This window comes from Trypanosoma theileri (genome assembly GCF_002087225.1).
Source record: "Trypanosoma theileri isolate Edinburgh chromosome Unknown TM35_Tth_8_V1, whole genome shotgun sequence".
Lineage (NCBI taxonomy): Eukaryota > Euglenozoa > Kinetoplastea > Trypanosomatida > Trypanosomatidae > Trypanosoma > Trypanosoma theileri.
The window spans coordinates 771,902-790,693 of NW_021639850.1; the positions used below are offsets into that span (position 1 = coordinate 771,902).

At 35.7% G+C, this 18,792-nt stretch overlaps 10 protein-coding genes across 10 annotated transcripts; all 10 read left to right on the forward strand.

The window, feature by feature from the left end:
- Window positions 1–43: 43 nt before the first annotated feature.
- On the forward strand, window positions 44–844 carry TM35_000084120 (putative RAB-interacting protein; the record flags this gene model as incomplete). The annotated part of the gene is made up of 1 exon (XM_029024277.1): window positions 44–844. One exon carries the CDS (start codon window positions 44–46, stop codon window positions 842–844), a length of 801 nt encoding a protein of 266 aa, XP_028884680.1.
- An 893-nt stretch (window positions 845–1,737) lies between these two features.
- Window positions 1,738–4,197, forward strand: TM35_000084130 (uncharacterized protein; the record flags this gene model as incomplete). Its single annotated transcript, XM_029024278.1, has 1 exon — window positions 1,738–4,197. The coding sequence occupies one exon, from the start codon at window positions 1,738–1,740 to the stop codon at window positions 4,195–4,197; it is 2,460 nt and encodes an 819-aa protein (XP_028884681.1).
- An 849-nt stretch (window positions 4,198–5,046) lies between these two features.
- On the forward strand, window positions 5,047–5,682 carry TM35_000084140 (RAB-interacting protein; the record flags this gene model as incomplete). Its single annotated transcript, XM_029024279.1, has 1 exon — window positions 5,047–5,682. The coding sequence occupies one exon, from the start codon at window positions 5,047–5,049 to the stop codon at window positions 5,680–5,682; it is 636 nt and encodes a 211-aa protein (XP_028884682.1).
- An 881-nt stretch (window positions 5,683–6,563) lies between these two features.
- TM35_000084150 (uncharacterized protein) lies at window positions 6,564–7,373 on the forward strand (the record flags this gene model as incomplete). Its single annotated transcript, XM_029024280.1, has 1 exon — window positions 6,564–7,373. One exon carries the CDS (start codon window positions 6,564–6,566, stop codon window positions 7,371–7,373), a length of 810 nt encoding a protein of 269 aa, XP_028884683.1.
- Window positions 7,374–7,749: 376 nt separating this feature from the next.
- Window positions 7,750–8,499, forward strand: TM35_000084160 (putative ribulose-5-phosphate 3-epimerase; the record flags this gene model as incomplete). The annotated part of the gene is made up of 1 exon (XM_029024281.1): window positions 7,750–8,499. One exon carries the CDS (start codon window positions 7,750–7,752, stop codon window positions 8,497–8,499), a length of 750 nt encoding a protein of 249 aa, XP_028884684.1.
- A 598-nt stretch (window positions 8,500–9,097) lies between these two features.
- TM35_000084170 (uncharacterized protein) lies at window positions 9,098–10,354 on the forward strand (the record flags this gene model as incomplete). The annotated part of the gene is made up of 1 exon (XM_029024282.1): window positions 9,098–10,354. The coding sequence occupies one exon, from the start codon at window positions 9,098–9,100 to the stop codon at window positions 10,352–10,354; it is 1,257 nt and encodes a 418-aa protein (XP_028884685.1).
- A 317-nt stretch (window positions 10,355–10,671) lies between these two features.
- TM35_000084180 (uncharacterized protein) lies at window positions 10,672–11,964 on the forward strand (the record flags this gene model as incomplete). Its single annotated transcript, XM_029024283.1, has 1 exon — window positions 10,672–11,964. One exon carries the CDS (start codon window positions 10,672–10,674, stop codon window positions 11,962–11,964), a length of 1,293 nt encoding a protein of 430 aa, XP_028884686.1.
- A 569-nt stretch (window positions 11,965–12,533) lies between these two features.
- On the forward strand, window positions 12,534–13,517 carry TM35_000084190 (putative short-chain dehydrogenase; the record flags this gene model as incomplete). The annotated part of the gene is made up of 1 exon (XM_029024284.1): window positions 12,534–13,517. The coding sequence occupies one exon, from the start codon at window positions 12,534–12,536 to the stop codon at window positions 13,515–13,517; it is 984 nt and encodes a 327-aa protein (XP_028884687.1).
- A 550-nt stretch (window positions 13,518–14,067) lies between these two features.
- TM35_000084200 (uncharacterized protein) lies at window positions 14,068–16,479 on the forward strand (the record flags this gene model as incomplete). The annotated part of the gene is made up of 1 exon (XM_029024285.1): window positions 14,068–16,479. One exon carries the CDS (start codon window positions 14,068–14,070, stop codon window positions 16,477–16,479), a length of 2,412 nt encoding a protein of 803 aa, XP_028884688.1.
- Window positions 16,480–16,725: 246 nt separating this feature from the next.
- On the forward strand, window positions 16,726–18,150 carry TM35_000084210 (putative peptidase M20/M25/M40; the record flags this gene model as incomplete). Its single annotated transcript, XM_029024286.1, has 1 exon — window positions 16,726–18,150. One exon carries the CDS (start codon window positions 16,726–16,728, stop codon window positions 18,148–18,150), a length of 1,425 nt encoding a protein of 474 aa, XP_028884689.1.
- Between the last annotated feature and the right edge of the window lie 642 nt (window positions 18,151–18,792).

Genomic DNA, 18,792 nt, shown 5'->3' on the forward strand with positions numbered 1-18,792 from the left:
TTAAAAAGAGAGAGAAGTCTACACTTTTTCTACAGCCTTGGAAATGAGCACTAGCAGCAACACGTATACAACTTCAGATGATCCCTCAACTGATATCACTAGTACGATGGATAGGGCACCAGGGGCCTCCGCCTCATCTCTCTTCAGTTCTTCTTTGATGACTGATCAACAAGGTGAAAAGATACGGAATTTGGATAAAAAAGTGGAGCGAAATGATAGTGGAATTATTTCAAGTAGTTATGATTTAATAGAAAAGATGATGGAAATTCGTGGAGAACTAAGAAAGGAACAACTCCCCTGGATGGAAGATTTTCTTGATCAGAAACAGTTTGTTCTGCCAAAGAGCAAAGGGGAAGCACTTGAACGACTAAATCTAAACTTGCCGTATTATGGTGCTAATTACATAGTAGTATTTTACACATTAACATTACCATTTCTTGTGGTATATGATCCATTGTTTTTTTTACTTGTTTTTCTTTCAGCGATTCTTCTTCATACTATTCATTTACGAGAAAAAAAACGTTCTAGGTTTGCTGCGCATATAAGTATTTCTGGTATATGTGTATCCTATAAAAGGATAGTAGATCTTTATATCATTATCCTATTAGGACTTTTCCTTTTCTGGGATGGCTTACGTACGGTAGGTATAGTGTTACTTATAAATGGTTTGGTTATTCTTCCACATGCGGTTTGGCGTAGACCAACATATTTTGATGATGAAGAGTTGGAAAAACTACGACCCAAGATGGTACAATATATTATATCTCTAATATTGTTGATTCTGGTCTATCTTGAATGTAAAGGAGCTCCTATGGGAATGGATAAGAAATACCGTCAAAAGTAGGTGGGGAGTGTGTGAGAGTGTGAGTAATAACAACGAAAAGAAACAGAAAAACAAAAGAAAAGAATAATAATAATCTGGAGGACCCCTATAAAAGAAGTTTAGACCCTAGAATGGGTCATTGTATAAATGTAAATATAACTGTTCGTTTTTTGTTTGTTTGTTTGTTTGGTTTATGACGTAAATAGAGAGATAGAGGTGAAGAATTAGCGAAGATAGAAAATGGAAATAAAAAATAAAAATAAACAAATCACCTGCAAATGGTTCATCATGTCACGAGTTATCGGTAAATTAGTAAGTCCCCTCACGTTCTCTTTTTCATCCTGAATTATTATTTCAAGTATTTGTTTCTACAAGTTGTGCGTCTTTTTTTCTTTTTCTTTTTTTTAAATGATATTTTGCGTTCATACAGAGTTGTATCTTCTCTCTCTCTCTCTCTCTATATATATATATATATATATATCTTGCTGTTGTCCTTTGATATTGGGTATTGTGCCGGTGTGTGTGTATACTCCTCCATTTTTTCCCATGTGATTAAGCAATGGGGTATCTCTACTGTGTATGGAAAAAGAAGAAGAGGAGGAGAAGGAGAAGAGCACATGGAGTTTATAATTAATATAAAATAATTAAAAAAAAAAGAGGGATATCCCAATAAATAATGAGAAGAAGTATTTTTTAAAAAGAAAGAAAAAAAAAAAAAAGAATGAAAAAAAAGACTGTTTATTTCTTTTTCTCCACCTTATTGCTAATAATGTTAATACATTTTCTCTTTCTTTTCTTTCTCTTTCTCCTTTCTTTATATATACATCTATTTGACTATGTAAAGTGTAGTTTATTATATAAACTTGGCTTGAACACCCACCCCTCAAAAAAAAAAGAAGAAAAGAAAAAAGATAATGCCTAAAGGTCAATCATCCCGCAAGGAAGCCGTGAGGGTCAGGATGGAAGATGGTCTGAGCACCGAGCAGAGACTTCAGCAGTGGGGGGCGGCGGCGGAACTCCTCTACGCCCCACACAGTCCCGTTCACCAGCCACCTTCACATAAAGAACCCCACGCATTTCTGGTGGCCCGCCGTATCGCCACAGTCATGGCGCGTTTAAATGAACTTTGTCAGAAAGAAGCGGAAGTGTTAATGACTCCTCGGGAAGCATTATTGGAGTTGGCGGATATTATTCGTTTTGGGCTCGTCTCCTTTCATAAGGAAGTGGTATTAGGTCAATTGGATCAGAGGGAAATTGCGGCTGTACTCGCGGAGTATATTGCGCACCGAACAGCTCCACAGGCAGGTGTGGTGGAAGGTCTTCATGTGATTGCGTGGATTAGTGTTAAACTTCGTGTGGAGATGTTTCTTCAACAACTACGTATGCGTCTTAAGGTAGAATTAGAGAATTCTCATTCAGGTGGTATACGTAGTGAAGAGCAAGTGGTAGCATTAAATACGACTATAATACTTGCGAATGATTTTGAAACATCTTATGATAATTTACTTGTTACTTTTCCATGTGTACAACTTATGGATTCAGCTCCAGAAGCGGCTGAACAATTAATGCCTGTTTTATCAAAGCAATACTACCAACTTGCTCAATGGGTAGAACTTGTTGAAAATACTACACTACAATCACCAAATACTAGTAAGGATGAAAATAGTAGTACTAAGGTTCAATCCATTGATCGCGAATCATCTACAGTGGTCATTCGTCGAACTGATTTGACATCGCCATGGGGATTAATTTTTAATGAATGTGGAAGGTTAGTAGATGTAGATATTTCACTTCGTAGTGCTTCTGCTGAGGGAGAGGAATTACATCGTTTACTGCGATGTACCACTGAAGGGGCTTCAGTGATTGCAATTAACTCTACTACAGTACCAAATATATTACCTGATGGGGCTGAAGAAGTTTTAGAAATTATAAAAAATACTACAAGTGAGTATAAACGTATTACTATGAAATTAGAATCAAATACGTTTAAACAATTACATATTCAACAATTGGCTTTTTTTTTACCAAATCAAGGAGGAGAAGGATCTTCTGGTCAACGTGCGATACTTGTACTCCATCGTCCTGACCGAAATATGCCATGGGGTTTTAACTTCTCTGAAGATCTTGTAGTTCAACATATTCCAGCACACAATATGTCTATAAATGCCAAAACTTTCTTTTCAGAATATCAAGGTACAGTAGTACTGTTGGCAGTGAATGGAGTTGAAGTCACTACACCTATTCAAGCAGATGCCTTATGTATTCATTCCGAGACGATTGTATTAAATCTTGTAGTACTTACACCTGCGATGATAGGACTACGTCGTAGACCCACACATGGAAAAGAAACAGTTCTCATTCAACAACAACAACAAAAGTATCCCACTAGAGAGATAATAACGGAAACCCCACTCGTGGGTGAAACAACTCTCACTCGCAGTCCAAACCAAAAGAAAAAGACTCGAAAGTCTCCTCGAAAGAAGACTGAAGTTCACGCAGAGGATGTGGATGCGGCGATGGATGTGGCCTACACCGCAGAGGCGAATGAGGCGGAGGAGTTGAGTGTGGAACCACCGAAAACGGCGGAGGAGGAAGATGTGAAGGAGACATATCCAGCCGTCGCTGATGAGGACACCGCAGAGGAACAGGAACAAAAACAAATAGAACTACAACAACAACTAAAAGAAGAACAGGAAAAGGAGAAACAACGAGAACAGCAATTGTTGCAGGAGCAAAAGGAAAGAGAAGAACACCAGCTAAAAGAAGAACAGGAAAAACAACGAGAACAACAACTATTGCAGGAGCAAAAGGAAAGAGAAGAACAGCAGCTAAAAGAAGAACAGGAAAAACAACGAGAACAACAACTATTGCAGGAGCAAAAGAAAAAACAACAACAGGAGAAACAACAACAGGAAAAGCAGCTGATTCAAGAGCAAGAGAAAAAGAAACCACAACAACAACAACAATTAAAAGAGGAAGAAGAAGAAGAAAGAGATCATCCAGTAGCGGAGGTTACTGATAGTAATAGTACTCCAGAACCCCTTGTTATGCCTAATGATACGACCATTGAGTTGTTAACACCAAATGAGATGATCATTCGCCGTGAATCTACGGATAAAAAGTGGGGACTCACACTTGAGAGTATTGGTGGAGGTTTAGACCGTTCCGTGCGCATGACTGGACTTCCCTTATTAGCATCTAAACATGATATTCGCCGTAGACATCCTTTTTACAAAACATTTCAAAAGCCTCCAGTGAAGACGGATTGGCGTATTCAAAGTGTAAATGGTACACCCGCTTCTAAGGCGCAGGAGCTTCTTGATATTATGCGGCGTTCCCTCATTATGCGTATAAAGTTCTTTAAAGGACGATAGTTGTGTTGAAATAGAGAGAGAAAGAGTCGTTTTTTTTTTTTTTTTGAATTTGTTTGGCGTTCTCTGTGTATTTCTTTTTTTTTTCTTCTTTCGTTTTTTGGAAAAGAAAAGAAAAAGAAGAAGAAAAAGAAGGAAAAGGAAAAGAAAAACATAGAAAAAACCGCTTTAGTAGGATCAAGAAGAATAAGCGTCCTTCCGGTCCTTATTATAGAGAATTTCTTTGGATGGTGTATTTGTACTTTTTCGTGCTTTTTTTTTTATTTTTATTTTATTGTATTCACAGAGTGCGAGGCATGGAGAGAATAATAATAATAATAACGGAGTGTAGAAACGAATTAAAGAAAGAAAAAAAGAAAACTAAACGATGAGAAAAAGAACTATGTGTATATGGGTATTCTACCGAACACATTCCCTTTCTTCTTCTTCTTCTTTCTTTGATCACTTTTTATCCTTCACTCTTCTTTCTTATTTTACTCTCATTAGCCTGGTATTCTCACTTGCATTCTTTTCTTTTTTTTCTCTTCGTCTTTTGTGCATCTACAGCACTCACGAACGCACATATCATCATCATCTCACACATACACACATATATATATATACTCTCTCTCTCTTTCTGTTTTTTTTATCCTTTTTTCTCTGTTATGATTTCTGCTCTCTTTATTTCTGTATATACCTATCTATTTATTTTTTGCATTATATACTTCTCATACTCTTTTTTTTTCATTCTTCTTCTTTATATATATATATATATATATATATATGCTTCTTAGGATTACGTTTTTCTCTTTTTTTTTTTTTTAATTCTTCTTTGGTTGTAGGAAAGTGAGAAAACGTTCTTACTTGTAAAGAATGCAGGGAGGCAGTCCGATGAAAACTGAAATGGCGTTTGTAGACGGCGCCGAAGAAACTTCTGCGACCACTGCTTCTCTTAAAGGAACGGAGGAACCTTTTTCAGTAGCAGCTGCTCCCTCTACATTTGTGGGAAAAGTGCAATATTATTATACATCTACTGTGGAAGGAACACGGCGTCAATTGGCTCTTGTACGTCCATGGAAGGAATTCTTTGACAGACAAGCCTTTGCCTCTCCAGCCGGTTTAAGTGATTCTCTGAGTCGACTTAATCGTAATATTAATTATTACTATCACAATTATATTATTATGGCACTTGTTGGTTCTTCCTATGTGCTTCTTCTTAATCCAGCGTTCAGTCTCTGTTTGTTTATGACGTTAATGATGTGGTGGTATGTAAGCACTAAGCGTGCAGAGGCGGCGGCAACGAATAGTAATCATTTTACATTGGCCAATCGAGAAATTACTTTTTCACAGGCCTATATTTTTATTATTCTTTTCGGTGGAGTTTCTTTTTTCCTTTCGAATGGTAGTTCAGTGGTATTTTGGTTGGTGCTATCGTCCCTTGGTATTGTTGTAGCCCATGCAGTGCTGCGAAAGCCAACACAGGAGGAACAGCCATTCTCCTTCGTGTAAAAAAAAAAAGAAAAGAAAAGAAATTTTAAAAGAAAAAGAAGAAAAAGAAAGAAAAAAGTATGAAAGAAAAAAAAAAAGAAGTTTAATGGAGTAGATGGAGGTGTATGTGCAAATGAAATGAGCAGCATAATTATATCTGTATGGAGTGGTTGTAGACACCTGGTTTCAAAAGGAATAAGAGAAGAAGAAGAATACAAATGAGTTTAGGAAAAGGAATTAACGGAGAACTACATCTATATATTTATATATATATATTTATTTATTTATTTATTTATATAGATGTGGAGATGTGGACGTTTTTTTTTTTTGTTTTTACTCTCACTCTAATTCCTTTGTTGATAAATATGAAACTGAGATAGGTGGTACTCACAATGATGTACAAACATAGTTGACGTGGGAAAGGATGGAAAAAAAGAATATATTATATATATATATATATATATATATATATATATTCGGAATATGTTGAAACTAAGTAAATCAAAAATATATAGAAGGGTTCCAAGCCATAACAAGCATACCTGTTTTTTTTTATGTAACCTGATTTTATTTTTATTTACTTGTTTTTCTTTTTTTTTGTTTTCCGTCCCATATTTGCTGTTATTAATTACCTTAATGACAATGAACTCCAAGTTTGTTTTCAGACTATCTATCATCATTGTAATTTATTCGTATCTTCTCCTTTTTAATATGGATTCTTTGATGTTGTTAATAGTTGTGTATGTGTTTTTTTTCTTGTGAGTTTTTTTTTTCTTCGCTTATGTTGTTTTTGTTTTCTTCTTCTTCCTTTTTTTTCTCTCTCTTCGTCTATTGCTGTGATGATGGGCAAAACACAATATATATATATATAAATATATTTATTTATTTATATAAAAGGACCAATGGCTTCAGTAGTGGTGCAGCGTTTTCGTGAGTGTCAAAACCTTTTGGATTCTTTCATATCCAATCTTGAGGCTATTAATAATATCACTTCACAGTCTGTTGTTGTTGAAGAATCCTTTCGAAGAGTTGGTGGATCCTCTACATTTGAAATCCCATCATCTTCATCTTCTTCATCTTCTGCTGATGCTGTTGTTGTTTCTATTCCCCGATGTTGTACAGATCCATTAGGGATTCTTCGTGCTTTTCCAGATTCCACCATGGAATTAATTCTTGCCCAACACGCAGAAGATGTGAATGCCCTTCTTCGCTCACTTGGAAGTACACAACAAGCATGGTATAATAAACTCCAGCAGGCAAAAGAAGCTGTTAAGATAATATCATCATCATCTCAACAACAACAACAAAAACAGCAACAAGAACAAGATTTATCCATTATATCACCTTTTGGATTTTCAGAAATGAATGATGGAAAAAGAAATACAGAGATTTCAGCAAAAGGAGGATATCAAGATCCAAAGATAATGATAGGCGTATATGCCATGTTAGCCGTACTCTCACAAATGCATGGATGTTTACAAGAACTTATTCTTGCCCTTCGTGCGGATTTATCCCATCCAACACGTGCGATTCAGTTATCCTTGTGGTTAAGTGGATATGCATCCCAATCATCTGCGGCCAGTGAAAGTTGTGTGCCCGCTCTTTCTCTGGAATGTGCACTTGAAAAGGTCTCGAGTAGAGTTCAGAGTGAGTGGGAAACTTACAAATCTCAACATATGGTAGATGAGGCATGGATTATGCTCGTGGGTTGAAATAGTTTTAAAAAAAATAATAAAAAAAAGGTTTTCTTTTTTTTGTTTGATGTGTTTCTCTCATTATCACAGTTATCCTGTTAATTCTTCGTGTAAAGTAGTTTTTTTTTTTTTTTCTTATAATAAACACCCGTCACTCCATTGGTGCCTATAAATCTTTTATGATGATCCAGTTTTCTTTATTTTTCCTCATTCAATTTAACATATACATATACATGTACAAACAATCATATACATATACATTTACACAAACTTTTACTTTCATTTCTTTTACCTTTTCTCTTATTTATTTATTTATTTATTATTATTATTATTATTATTATTATTATTATTATTAAGAAGAAGAAGAAAAAAAAGAAAAAAAAGAAAAAGAAAAATGGTAAAGACGACACTGTTTGATCATCAAGATCGAAGTTCATGGTTAAGTGCTGAGCGAGCAGATCCTCTTTTGCCCATTATAGCCCCTTCCATTCTCGCCTCAGACTTTGCAAGACTATTAGATGAATGTAATGATGTTCTTTCTATTAACGGTGGAGCTGCGGAATGGCTTCACGTGGATGTAATGGATGGACACTTTGTTCCTAATATCTCTATTGGAATGTGTGTTGTGGAAGCCCTACGCAAACATCTCCCACATGCTTTTCTTGATGTGCATTGCATGATTACAAATCCTGATCGTTGGATACAAGAAATGGCAAAAGCTGGTGCCTCTCAAATGACATTTCATATTGAAGCCGCAGAAAATCCAAAAGAAGTGGCCCGTCAAATTCGTACGGCTGGAATGCAGTGTGGAGTGGCGGTGAAACCAAAGACTCCCGCAAGTGCCGTGGCGGAACTCGTAAAGGAACAATTAGTGGATCTTGTGCTTGTAATGACAGTGGAACCTGGATTTGGTGGACAGTCATTTATGCAGGAAATGATGCCAAAGGTGATGGAACTGCGGCAGATGTATCCTCATTTAAATATTGAAGTGGATGGTGGTTTGAGTGAAAAGACGATTGAGGCAGCAGCAAAGGCAGGCGCTAATGTTATTGTGGCGGGTACATCTATTTTCAAGGCAAAATCAAGGAAGGAGGCAACAGAAACATTACGGAATACTGTTAAGAATTATCTCTCACACGAGTAAGGCAACAAAAGAAAGAAAAGAAAAAGGGAGGAAAGAAAAAAGAAAAAAGCACAAGGTAATAATAATACCAAGTCCTAAAGTTTGACGACCAAAAAAAAAGGGAAAAGGAGAAGAGAGAAAAGGAGAAGGAAAATGAGGGTGGGGAAGATATGCATATATTTATATATATATATATATATATATTTATGAATCTGAAGAGAGTGGGAAAAAGATGTGGAAAAAGTTATTGAATGTTAATTCCAGCAATGAGGCTCATGACTCGGTATCTATGCAGTTTTTCTTTTTTTCTTTTTTCTTTCTTCCTCTTTACTTCCCATCCCACCCCTCTTTGTAAATGAATATATATGTATATATGTATATTCATGTGTGTTATCATGTAGACGAATCGGTGTTAATACCCTTTTCTTTTTTTAGCCGTATACCGGTAGGAGAGGAAGGAAAAAATAACTGTTTTTCTTTCTTCTTTTCTTTTTTACTATTCTTACATCTCTTTTTTTTTATCTCTGTATATGTATATGTATGTATTATTTTCATCTTTTTTTTTCCTTCTTTAACAACGGGTGAAGTATTAAAAAAAAAAAAAAAGAAGATTCCTCCCATGCGGGAGAATGTCTTCTTCGCACGCCTCCTTGAGCGGGTGGCGGCCGTCCCGCATCGCAGTATTGCCGCAGTTCCGTACGGTGAGTGGTTTACTCTTTACATTCACGCATTGAAATCCGCACAGGCCGCAATGCGGAATAATAATAATAATAATAATGATAATAATAATTATAAGAGTAGCATTACTGCCGCCCTTCATGCGGGGCGCTGCGATGTAGATGCGGCGTTGTTAAGTAGTGTAGTCTCTCGCAGCTGGACAGACGTCGATCTTCAAATCGATAATAATAATAATAATAATAATAATAATAATAATAATAATTACTCTAGTTCATGGTGGCGGGCAAATAAGACAACCTCAAATGTTTCTTCTTCTTCTACCATTAGTAGTAGTAGTACTTCTACTTCTACTATTACTAGTAGTACTATTACTAATAACAACAGCAATGATGATAATAAGAATAACGGATCTTGGCTTCATCCCATGTGTGAGGGAAGTACTCGAGAACTCGTGACTACGTCGTTTCTACGGGAACCACTCCTTGCGGGTCGTTCTCTCACATCATGGACGGATGCCGTGAAGGAAGCTGGAGGAAAAGAGAAATCTTCTCTCGCAAGAATTCCTATGATAGTGGTAGTAGTGCCTTTTACAGCATTACTTCAACTGAGAAGAGAGGCGTATCCACAGATTCATAAATCCTCAAGTAATAAACAAGAAGAAGAACAAGAGAATCAGAATCAAGTACAAATTTCTCTTCAAGAGCGAAGTGCTCGAATGTCTACTATACATTCATTACATTACTTAATGGAAATGCAATCTAGTAGTAACAGTAAATCACGTATAAAAGTTGTAGTTTGGAGTCCTGTGAATGAGTTTGATGCTATTATGCAGTTATCAAAGATACGTATGGCTTTACCAGAACCTGTAAGAAATTTATTCTCCTTAACACAGGTATGTGAAGATGAAAGAATTCGAACTGCATATCTTTGTCATTATTTATCTCTTATGACGAAAGGTTCACCACTCTCTATTTTAGCACCTCAGAGAGAATATAAGACTCTACAAAAGATGGGAATTGATGTTAGTAGTATTAAGAGTCATCCAAATTCTATAGAGGTAAATCCAAAGTCTTCTTCTTCTACTACTACTTCTACTAAAGGGATGTCACTGCATTCTCAAGCTGTTAACAGTTGTGGAAAACTTGTTCGTCGTATGTCTACACGTGAAGATAATTTGCGTCATATACTTATTCCCTGAGTTGGAGAATAAAAGAATACATATTTCATTATTTTTTTTTAAAAAAAAGAAAAAGAAAAAAAAATGTGATACTTGGTAGTATAATGGAGAAGAAAAAGGAATAAGATTGTATAGAATCATCTTTTTTTTTTTCATTGTTGTTATTATTATTATCTATTTATTTCTTTTTTGTTTTCTCTTTCGTTGTTGTTTTTTGTGGGGATGTTGTTATAAATCTCATTAAGTATAGAAAAAAAGGGAAAAAGAGAGAGAGAGAGAGAGAGAGAGAGAAAGGTGGAGTGTAAACAAACAAAAAAGAAAAGAAAAGAAAAGAAAAAATGGTAGAAGGACAATCAAGTCAACAAGTGACATGTCTTTCATGGAATAATGAGGGAACCAATCTTGCAGTTGGCTTATCGCATGGTTTTATTATTTACAGTACGGAGTTATTATTAGAGGAGGATGGATGGTTGCATGAAGTCCTTCAACGTCCTATTATAGGAGGTGTAGGTGTTATGGCATTACATGGACAAGGTAATATCATTCTAATAGCAGGTTGGACACCTTCTCATCGATCTACTGTTAGTATATATGATCTTACTATTGATGAAATGCAAGAAGGAAGGGAATCCATATTGGCAAGTGTAACTCTTTTTTCTCCAGTAACTGCATTACGATTTCATCCTCGTTTAATTATGGTAGGTGAAAGTAACCAAGTACACCTTTTTGATCATTCACTTAAAAAAGTTCATTCATTTACAGTTTCAAAAAAAGCTATGATATCTATTGGAAATGTTAAAACTATGGCATTAGGTACTATTCTTGTGAAAAAACCAGCCGCTGGAGTTTGTTTTTCTCTTTTACTTGGAGTTATTCCTGGACCTAGTATTGGATCTGTACGTTGTATTCGTTATGTTGCGGATCGACAATTAGATACTTTATTTTCACAACTTTCACCTACATGTCTTACCGATATGGATGTGCGTCCTTTAAGTGAAAATATTATAGAGATTCATCGAAATGAAGTTCATTGTATTACCATTACTCCAGATGGAACTCGAGCTCTCACAGTGAGTGAGCGAGGAACATCACTTAAATTATTAGATGTGGAAAATGGTATAGTTTTATCTGCATTTTCACGAGGGAAAACACCAAATTTAGTTCATACTCTTGGGTTACTTGTTTCATCTACAGATACAGTAGCTGCTTGTGTTTCCGATACTGGAACCTTTCATCTTTTTCATATTCCTATTGTGGAAGGTTTAAGTAATCGATTACCAATCTCCACTGGTACAGAAGGTGGTTTCAGTGATACTAAAATTTTTAAAGCATTTAATGATTATATAAATAGTATGAATGCCAAAGCACGCCTTACTATACCTGATGATGGATTATATGATAATCTCTGCAAGTATAGGGATTATAATAGATCCATGTATACATTAGCACTTCGACCAATGGTAAATAAAACATCCTCATGTATAGCTCATGTGGTTCAATGGAATGTTTCTCAAGAAGGGTTGGCATTGAAGGCTCGATTACTTTCTATTCAGATAGATTTATCAGCAACCATGACTGGAGAAAGTGTTAAGGTGATACGTACTTTCTATTTTCCAAAGGATGAGTTGTAAAGTACATTACTACTACTAGTACTAGTACATGTGAGGTTTGATATAATATGGAGGAGGATGAGGAGGAGAAGAAGAGAGAGTTTTATTATTATTATTATTATTATTATTATTATTATTATTTAAAAGAGAATTTTTTTTTTCGAAAATGTCGAACATGAGTTGCTGAGTTTTTAGTGCTTCTTTCTTTTTGTTTTTCAAGTCTTATTTAGTGTTTATTTTCTTTTTTTTTTTTTTTTCTTTTTCTTTGCTCGTTATTGAGATTTTACTTTATTGCTATTTTCACGGTACGGATGCGGTAAGAATGTTGATCTGAGTTTATAAATATTTTTTGTCTCCTATCGTATCTCTTTGAGGAATTTTCTCTGTAAATACTTATTATTATTATTATTATTATTATTTTATTGGGTTACTGACTTGATGTAACATTTCTTGTTTTTTGTTTGCATGCTTCTTTTTAAAAAAAAGAAATATATATATATATATATATAGATTTACAAGTAATAAAACAAAACAAAACCATTTGCAAAAAAAAAAAGAAAAAAAGAAAAACAACATTACAAAGAGAGACAATGTTCTTTATTGATAATCTTCTGTGGTCACTCTTCTGTTATATTTCCACACTTGTTGGTATGATCAGCCTGGGAACGTACCTGTTGGGAGTTGTACTGCAGCAACTGGCGATGCGATTCCCACAAAATCTTAAAAAGAAATACAATGCAGAGTGGGCTCTTGTTACAGGTGCCAGTAGTGGTATTGGTAAAGCTATTGCGGAAAAACTTGCTGAACAAGAAATAAATGTCGTTCTTGTTGCTTTAGATGATCCATTTGCAAATAAAACCTTTGCTGAACTTCAACAGAAATATCCAAAACAAAATTTTCGAAAGGTAGGAGTTGATTTGGGTGATGGAAGTATGAAATATATGACTCAAATTATTGAAGCTACAAAGGATATTGAAATTAATCTTCTCTTTAATAACGCTGGATACATCAGTACAGGATTATTTGAAGATGCATTAATTGAACGTTTACGAGCCAATGTGGAATGTAATTCCTCTTGTGTGATACCCATAACCCATCATTTTCTACGTAAAATGATGGAAAGAGGTCGTCGAGGTCTTGTCACTTTCACTTCCTCCTCCGCCTGTTATCTTCCAAGTCCAACAGCATCTATGTATGGACCTTCAAAGGCATTTTTAACCAATTTCGCCACTTCTCTTGCTTCTGAGGTTCATGATATTGGAATTGATGTGGTGGTGATTCATCCTTCTCCTGTAAACACTAACTTTTTTAAAACACAAGGACCATCTTTAGATTCTTTAAAAATGGCACAAAAAGCAGCAGGAAGTCCAATGAATATTGCTAATCAAATATTTGCCTCCGCAGGACGTTTGACTGTTTGGGATCAGGGAGTAACTTCTGCAGGTCTCCGTTTTGTGAACAGGCTTCTTGACTTTCCAATCCTTTCTGAATTGGTTGTGCGTTTCGCTTGTTTAAACGGTGATCATAAAAAGTTGGCAGCCTCTTCTAATATACGTGCCAAAAAGAATAAGTAGAAAAAAAGAAGAAAAAGAAAAGAAAAGAAATCAAATATTGAAAGAAAAATGGAAATAGCATAGCAAACATTATCAGTAGTAGAAGAAAAATTATTATCTAGTCAGTTTTCTGGGGTTGGTTTGTTCTTTTTTTTTTATTATTGTTATTATTATTATTTTGATGTGTGTGGGTGAGGGAGAGAGAGAGAGAGAGAGAAAATGAGTGAAGGGTATCACCTGGGTGAAACCCAGACCGATTTTTTTTTCTTTCTTTCTTTCTTTTTTTTTTCTGTTTGTTTCTCCAATTCAACCTTTTTTGGGATCCCAACATGTCTGTTTACAAATATCTCTTCTTGTTGTTGTTGCTGTTTTCTTTTTTTTTCTCTTACTGGAGTTGGAGAGGGGAGTGGGGTGTCTTCACGCATGTAATTCCTGTTGGTAATCACTCCCTCTCTCTTTCTCTAATTGTTTTTTTTCTCCGAATGTCTAATATACCTTAACACTCCGTCTCTTCACATCTTTCTTCTTATTTTTTATTCTTTTATTATTTTCTGGTGTGATTGAAAGAAATATGCCGCCGCGACTCCCTACTGTGGAGAGAGCCATGGCGGCTGTAACCCGGCGGATGCGGGTGCGGCGTGTCGCTTCTCGTCCACAGAAATTTATAATGACATCTCATTTCTCTCCTTTTATTTCACCCGTCGTGAAGGAGTTTCACATGCAATTGGAGGCATCCTCCTCCTCTGCCTCTGCCTCTTCTTCTTCTTTATTATTATTAACCTCATTCATGGAAAAGGAATCTCCAAATGAGAGTTTGGATTTATCCTCTATTTTGCGGAAACTTCTTCAGGTAAACCAGGCCGCTCCTTTGCCGCCAGGATTGTGTGTCGCAAGAGAAGTAAACATAAAAAAGGAAACTCAAAGTGGTATACCGAAGAGAAATGTAGAAGATTTCTTATCCCTCTATAACCCATCATTGGATCCTACTATAATTAAACGTGTAGCTAATGCTATAGATATTGAGAATGCTCTACAGCTGGCTAGAGATTTATTGCAAGCTATCCGAAAAGGTGGTGAACTTTCTACTATTCTTTCTGAATTTGGAAAATTGCAGACACCATCTAATATGCAAAATATAGAACTTAAAGCAGGAATTTCATCAAGATTATATCAAGGTAAAGATGGTGTCCGACATAATCGATTACGTGGGTTTCGTTTGTACAATAGTGATATTCAAGTGGCAGAAATACTCCCTAATGGAAAAATAGTCACTTTTACTGATCCAACATTACCAAGTATGGCATCTTCTTATTGTCAAGGATTATTAGGATTAGAAAATCCATATCTTCATTTTCTTTTGTATAAAGAAAGACTTTCACTTTATGATGCATTTCTTTTAATGAGTGAAGCATGTAATGGATTATGTCTCCCAGAAGATTTTGCCACTAATATTGCTCTAGAAGAATCTGCTGTAACGGTTCAAGTCTGCAGTGTTCGTATAAAATTTCCTGATACTAAAGATAATACTAATACTAAATTTGAGACTTATCGAGAAATGATAATGAAACGATTATTACAGATTAATCTTAAGCCACTCCAGATCAGTATTCAAATTTTAGGTTGGCGTTCTTTTTCATGTAACCCTTCTAAAGGTTATAAATCTCAAATGCAGTATAGTATGCTTGTAAGAGGTATAACAAATTCAACAACTATAGGAACAAATACACAAAACTATTTAGAAAAGAGATTATTATCAAAATTTTCTCTATTTCCTAACTATTTTGGTCCTCGTTATTTTGGTCCTTTAACACCACTTTGTCCTTTTCGTTCATATCATGCGGCAGCTGCGTGGGAACGAAATATGCCTGCTGAATCACTTATTATTGCTGCTACTATTGCTTATAATATATCAAATACAAATTCTGAAGGATGGATAAAAGAATTAGTAGAATTACTTCGTCAAGGAGAGGATAGACCTGCAGTATTGAGACAGTGGTATCAACTTCATATTCCATTAGGGTTAAAGAGACAAATTTCAACAAGTAAAAGTGCATTGTTTTGGAATATACTTGCTAGTTGTCGTGTTCATAAAGTAGGAGAAAATTCTTTAGATAGTTCTCCTGATCTTGGAGACTTTGTATTAGATAAAAATGAACATGTAGGAAATGATGAAAATATAGCAAAATTAGAACTTTTCCCATTAAATACTCTTGGAACTTCTATAGAGTCTATAATTCATGAGAAATCTTATAATACTTTTAATAGTCATGATAATAAAAGATTTCATGGTATATTACCAATTCTTACAATGGAAATAGGAACCTCTTATACACTTCATGATATTGTTATTCCATTTGGTTTGCAAAATAATGAAGTTATAGAAGAGTTGTCATACTTATTGGGTTTCCGTTTCCCTTTATGTAAACTTGAAGATACATCTGGAGTTCAAGTAAACTTTCGTTCACTTTTCACAAAAGCTAGTGGTTACCCTCGTACGGTTTATCCTTGGATTAAAACTCTTCCAGAACCAAGTGCAATTTCTGAAGAAGAAGAAGAAAAAGAAGGAGATAGAGTCTATAAATTACTTACAGATATGGAACTACGACAAAATTCTAGTTATACTACCTCTTCACGAGGTCAACCCCAAAATCCTTGGCCAATAGGTAAATATGGTCATCGATTATCAGATCGATTACCTGTAGGTGCTCTTTCGCTAACAAGTTCTGATACAACAAAAGAAGGCTCAAAGTCTCTTGCCCTTCATTTTACTTTACCTGGATATGCGTATAGTATGGCATTGTTGAGGGAATTTATTCTAGTTGAAGATTATAGTACCCCTTTTATAATATCATCTTCTCATGAGAAACATTATCGATCAAAGGTAAACCCCGATAGTAATATGAAGGAAAATAATAAGGTAAAGGAACTCTCTATTTTGTTTGATGACGAATCTGTTGATGGAAACATAATGGGAAAACGATGATGATGATGATGATTAAAAAAAAAGAAATTACGAAACGAAAAATAATAATAATTTATTATATGTATGTATTCACCCACCTAGAAAGGTGAATTCTTATCTGAGGAACTAAGTGAATCCCTATACCATAGAAAGACACGGAAATATAAATAAAGCAATTTCTAATTCATATCCTTTTTTTTTTTTATTTTTTTTTTCTTTGAATCTCTACATATAAGAAGAATACGCAAAAAAAGAAAATAATAATAAATGACGACGGATTGGAGTGCTGTGTCTCAAACCATTTCCCAAGAATGGGACAAGACAATAGTACCTTCCCTCACTGCATATGTTGAAGTACCAAACCAAAGTCCTCATTATGATGCAGAATGGGCTACTAATGGTCTTATGGATAAAGCTATGAATGTTATTCTGGATTGGGTAAAAGCACAAAGTATTAAAGGTCTTAAGTATGAAGTTATTGAAGAAAAAGGGCGTACACCTTTTCTTATTGTGGAAATTGAAGGAACAGAACCCACTGCCAATACTCTTTTAATGTACGGACATATGGATAAACAACCACCTCTTCTTCCATGGGATGAAGGACTACACCCTTATAAACCGGTATACCGTGACGGAAAACTCTATGGTCGAGGTGGAGCAGATGATGGATATGCTATTTATTCTGCATTAAGCGCTGTGGCAGCAGTTCAAAAACACGGATTACCTCATGGACGTATCGTTACAATTATTGAAGCATGTGAAGAATCTGGAAGTTTTGACTTACCTTATTATATTGAGAAATGCAGCGCTCGTATTGGAAATGTTGACTTACTTATATGCCTTGATAGTGGGGCTATGAATTATGATCAACTTTGGCTTACCACAGCTCTTCGAGGTGTTGGAGGAGGTATACTTTCAATTGAAACAATGACAGAGGGTATGCATAGTGGTCTCGCTGGTGGTGTGGTTCCTGACACATTCCGTATTGCACGTATGTTGCTTGATCGAATTGAAGACTCTGCTACTGGAACGGTAAAAATTCCTGAAGCATATTGTGATGTTCCTGATTCAGTTATGAAAAGTTTGAAAACTATGAATGAAGTTGACTTCAAGGGACAATTTCCTCTTTTATCTGGAGTTTCTACAGAACCAGGTGATAACGCTGAACTCGCACTTCGTAATTTTTGGAAACCTTCTCTAACAGTAACAGGTGCTAATCTTCCAGAAAGTGAAAAAGCAGGAAATGTTATTCGTGCAAAATCAACTTTTCGACTTTCACTCCGTGTACCACCTTTGGTGGACTCAACTAAAGCAACAGAAGCTCTTCGAAAAGTATTGGAAGCAAACCCTCCATATGGTGCAAAGGTTAAATTTCATACAGATGCCGCAGGATCCGGTTGTGCAACTCCTGAACTTCAGCCTTGGCTTGCTAAAGCCCTTACAGAAGGAAGTCAAGCTGCATTTGGAAAACCATTTGCTTCACAAGGAATGGGTGGTTCTATTCCCTTTATTGCGATGCTGCTAAAGAAGTTCCCACAGGCGCAGTTTATTGTTACAGGCGTGCTCGGACCAAAAAGTAATGCTCATGGTCCAAATGAATTCCTTCATGTACCATTTGCCAAGGGTGTCACGTTTTGTGTCGCACGCGTTGTCGCAGATCACTTTCATTTTACGCCAAAATTAGCAAAATAGGTAGACAAAGGATTTCTTTTTTTTTTTTTTTTTCTTTGTCTCCTTTATTTAGACATTTGATATTATCAAACGGGGCTGTTGGGATCTCGATTCTATAGCAACAGGGCCAATTCGAAGAATAGGAAATAAAAAAAAAAAAAAAAAACACGCCCTATCTTCTTTTCTTTTAATTTGATGGTACGGTTTTTTTTTATTTGTTTTTACTTTAACCCCTCCCCCCGTGGGACCATTGGGGATTTCCCTCCGAAAAAAAAAAAGAATGTTTCAAATCTTACAGTTGAAAACAAATGTGTTATTTTATTGTATTTTTTTCGCTTTTTGCCCCTGTATTTTTTTTTTTTTGTTTTGTTTTGTTTTAGGACCGGGAAAGGGGGAGAAGGAAACAGAAGGGTTTCAGACCCGCGCACGCCCCAGAGTCAACGCAACGAATGCGAAGAAACAGCTCTGCACCTCTTGAGTTGCCCCACTCTTCATCCACTGCGAGTTCGATTTGCGATCGTTGATTATGTATCCCTGATGAAACTATGTTTTTCTAAGCGGTTAGCAAAATTCCTTATTGCGGTGGAGCGGAACTACGCTATGCCACACTCTTCGCAACCAAGAGAAACCCTACACAGCTTACCTCCCCCCACCTCTCTAAAA